Raw genomic sequence first — 4,104 nt, 5'->3', positions numbered from 1 at the left:
GCGGCGCAGCCCGAGCCGGCGGCGCCCGCCGACAGGCACCCGTCGCCCGCCAGGAACCTCCGGGCTGCGGAGCCGAGCAGGACGCCGGGCGCTGCCCCGGAGAAGAAGCCACCAGCCGTGGTTGAGGAGAAGCCACCGCCGAAGCTTCCCGTTGAGATTCCCAAAGCCGCCGAGAGCGCCGCGCCGAAGGGGAAGAGCCCGGCCGCGAAAGCCGAGGCGGAGAGCAAGGAGAGCCGGGCGCCCAGCGAGGCTCCGAGGGCCAAGGAGACGGAGGTGGGTGCTCCGACCCTGCCCGCAGCGCTCCGAGCTCCCCCGAGCACCCAGGTTTGTGCGGCCGTGGCCTCACGCTGCGGTGGCCACGGGGTCCTCAGGGCGCTGGGCAGGGCTGGTCGCGGGTGAATCCCGTGGCAATACTCAGGTGCCCGGGGTTTATTGCCAAGTGGAATGGAAACCATTTCATTGAACCTGTTAGGCTTGCCAAAAAAATGAAAGCTTTTAGGGAGGCAGAACACTTCTAGTTCAGAAGGATTTCAAAGGCTAGATAGGAGCACGCTCCTTTCTATTACATGAATTTGGGCATTGGGCTTCGACAGTCTTTTGCCTCTTGTTTTACAGAGATAAAGGGCATTTGAGTCTTGTCAGGATGTGAAAAGCCCGTTTTGGGCAAAGCGTTCCTTGCTGCTGTTGCGGGAGGGGGTGTTTCTGTGAGCGCTCTCTTCCTCCCACCTTGGGCTCTGCTGGTTGGCGCTGGTGGAGGAGCGAGTGCGGAGCCCGCTGCCCGAAGCTCCCCTGCCAACCTCAGGGCTTGGAGCCATAAATACCCCGAGATTCTCAGCTGCGTTCGGAGCCTTACAGGCCCCTAAATAGGCAGATAGTCAAAAATCAATATTTCCAGCAGACAGCCTTTTAGTATTAATTATCAGCGGAGTTAACGCTGGCGGAGCTCAATTCCTGAAACCAATTTATGAATCCGGCGTGTAGCTCACGGATATTCCCACCCGGATAATCCGATACCACTGAATGCCCCCTCGGGGTGGGTTAAACGGCTCCTACCCTCCGGAGAGCGTTTGCTTTTGCAGCAGCTGCTCGGAGCATCGTCCGCGATGCGCTTTTCCCGGCGCTCCAGCACGGCGCCCTGAAGCCCTTAGCAGGGACTAGGAGCCTTTGGGGTGGGCAGGATCCGCCGGGAAGCGGCGGCGGGATCGGACGAGCGCCCGCGTTGAGGCACGTGGCTCCTTGCCTGCGTTCCCCGTGATGTACCGGGGCTGCTTGGTGCGTTCCCAAGGAGCCGGTTGGAGATGTCTCCCGTAGCCCTCAGCCCTCCCGAGGCATCCGCTCCCCGAGACGCGCATGGAGCAGCTGTCGGAGCCCGTGGGGCAGGGAGCAGCTGTCGGAGCCCACGGGGCAGGGAGCAGCTTTCGGAGTGGACGGGCGAAGCAGGCGGCGTCCTTGGCCCGCGCGCGCGCCGCTCTCGGCGGCACCGCGGGGCTGGCGCTCAGGGCTGCTCCTTGCTGCACGTGCAGCCTCGAGAAGAAACCATCCTAGGGGATCCCTGCAGAAGTTGGGTGTCCTAGGAGAGCCCCGGGGCAGGCGGGAGGCCCCAGGCCCGGCCCGGCCGCTTAGCGCTTGGCGCGTTTCCCCACCTTAGGGCAGCGAGGTGCCATTCGAGACGCCGGCGGAGTCACCTTCCCCGTGTCCCCGGGGACTCGAGGCGCGCGGGAAGGAGTCGAATGACACCCGTGGCGGGCAGCAGGTCACCCTCGCTGCGCTCCCGCGGGCACCGGCTCCTCGCGCTGCCCCGGGCTCCCCGGCACTTTGCAGGGCAGCGAGTCCCGCGCGGTGCCGCCGCACCGGGCCCCAGGGAGCCGAGCAGAGGAGCGGCCGCAGCCGGCGCCTTGGGTGCCCCCGGGCAGGGCTAACCCGTTGCTTTGTCTTGCCCGCAGGAAGCAAGCAAGCCTTATCCCCCCGACCTGTCGCGCAGCCCCCAGAGCCTGAGCGACACGGGCTACTCGTCCGACGGCATCTCCAGCTCGCAGAGCGAGATCACGGGCCTGGTGCAGCAGGAGGAGGAGAAGCTGAGCGGCACCGGGCTGGCCGAGCAGAGCCCGCCCAGCCCCTCGGAGCTCACCAAGCTGGAGAGCAGCATGCGGCCCCTCCTGGAGGCCAAGGGCGCCTCGCAGGAGGCCGGCGAGCGCGGGAAGGGCTACGCGGAGCTGCGGGAAGAGCAGCGGCAGCGGCAGCGCCCGCGGTACCTCTCCATCACCCCAGAAGCCTTTGATTCCGACGAGGAGCTGGAAGACATTCTAGAGGAGGACGAGGACTCCTTGGAGTGGGAGAACCAGCGGGAGCAGAGGGAGAGCATGGAGTCGTCGGACGAGTTTGGCAGCAAGCTGCGCCACGACTACGTGGAGGACAGCAGCGAAGGAGGCTTCTCGCCGGTGCCGGGCAGGCCCGCGGGCAGGGAGGCCGAGGTGACGGACGAGGAGTTCATGCGGCGGCAGATCCTGGAGATGAGCGCCGAGGAGGACAATCTGGAGGAGGAGGAGGAGGAGGGCTACAGTCACCTCCAATACAGCGTGGCCAAAACGGGGCCGAAGCCCGAGGCGGAGAAGAGCAAAGAGCCTCCGCCGGCCAAGCGGCGCCTGCCGCACGGCTCCGGCAGCCTCTACAAGGAGGAGAGGAAGGAGCTGGACGCGGCCGAAGGCGACGACGTGAGCACGGCCCAGGGCGGCCTGAGGCGCTTCAAGACCATCGAGCTGAACAGCACCAACGGCTACGGCAGGGACCTGGAGGGGAGGCAGGAGGCGGACGCCAGCCTGGACAGGGAGCCCGAGCTGGAGATGGAGAGCCTGACGGGCTCGCCGGAGGAGCGCTCCCGGGGCGAGTACTCGACCTCCACCCTGCCGGCCACGACGCCCAGCTACACGTCGGGCACCTCTCCCACCTCCATCTCCTCGCTGGAGGAGGACAGCGACAGCAGCCCCAGCCGGAGGCAGAGGCTGGAGGAGGTGAAGCAGCAGAGGAAGGCTCGCCACCGCTCGCACGGGCCGCTGCTGCCCACCATCGAGGACTCGTCCGAGGAGGAGGAGCTGCGGGAGGAAGAGGAGCTCCTGCGGGAGCAGGAGAAGATGCGGGAGGTGGAGCAGCAGCGCATCCGCAGCACGGCGCGCAAGACCAAGCGCGACAAGGAGGAGCTGCGGGCCCAGCGGAGGCGCGAGCGCTCCAAGACGCCGCCCAGCAACCTGTCGCCCATCGAGGACGCCTCCCCCACGGAGGAGCTGCGGCAGGCGGCCGAGATGGAGGAGCTGCACCGCTCCTCCTGCTCCGAGTACTCGCCCTCCGTCGACTCGGAGGCCGAGAGCTTCGACGCCATGGCCTCCAAGCTGTACAAGTCGGGCAGCGAGTACAACCTGCCCGCCTTCATGTCGCTCTACTCGCCCACGGAGAAGGCGGAGGGCGGCTCCAGCCAGCCCGCCAGCAAGCCCCTCAAGAGCGCCGAGGAGGCCTACGAGGAGATGATGAGGAAGGCGGAGCTCATGCAGAAGCAGCAAGGGCAGCAGGCCCAGCAGGGCGCCTCGTACGGCGGGTACCAGCAGCTCGGCTACCGCGGCGCCGAGGCGCAGAGCACGTTTGAGTACCGCTACCTCGACGAGTACAGGTACGAGGGCGGCACCGGGCACCCCGCGCAGCCCGACTACCAGGGCGGGCTCTCGAAGGCGGGCGCCGTGTACGAGGAGATCCTGCAGACGTCGCAGAGCATCTCCCGCATGCACCAGTCCTCCTCGCTGGACTTGGCTCTCGAGCAGCAGGAGAAGAAGAAGGGGCCGGATGAGGCCCTCGCGTACCAAGAGAAGCGCTTCCTCCACGCCGAGAGCGCCTACGCCGACCTGCTCAAGCAGAACGGGGGGCCGCTCACGCCCGGCACGAGCCCCACGCAGCTCTCGGCGCCCGTCTCATTCTCGGCCTCGGACGGCGGCGCCGGCAAGGTCATTCCCGACGTGCGGGTCACGCAGCATTTTGCGAAAGAGGGGCAAGAGGCCGCCAAGCTGCGCGGCGCCGCGGCCGGCCCCGCTGCCAAGGCCGGCGCCGCTCCCTACGCCTACG

General features: G+C 67.2%; 1 protein-coding gene across 1 annotated transcript in view; it reads left to right on the top strand.

The window, feature by feature from the left end:
* The window catches only part of BSN (bassoon presynaptic cytomatrix protein), a 16,194-nt gene that overhangs the window by 1,749 nt on the left and 10,341 nt on the right, over positions 1-4,104 (top strand). The window contains exons 2-3 of the mRNA XM_026041533.1: positions 10-273; positions 1,944-4,079. Coding sequence (XP_025897318.1) covers positions 10-273; positions 1,944-4,079 — 2,400 coding nt within the window. The remainder of the gene's footprint in view (positions 1-9; positions 274-1,943; positions 4,080-4,104) is intronic.

The sequence above is a fragment of the Nothoprocta perdicaria genome, unplaced genomic scaffold (assembly GCF_003342845.1).
Source record: "Nothoprocta perdicaria isolate Ctin4 unplaced genomic scaffold, notPer1 scaffold_287, whole genome shotgun sequence".
NCBI classification, from domain to species: Eukaryota; Metazoa; Chordata; class Aves; order Tinamiformes; family Tinamidae; genus Nothoprocta; species Nothoprocta perdicaria.
The sequence above is the reverse complement of the archived record's forward strand: the minus strand, read 5'-3'. Positions and strand labels throughout refer to the sequence as shown.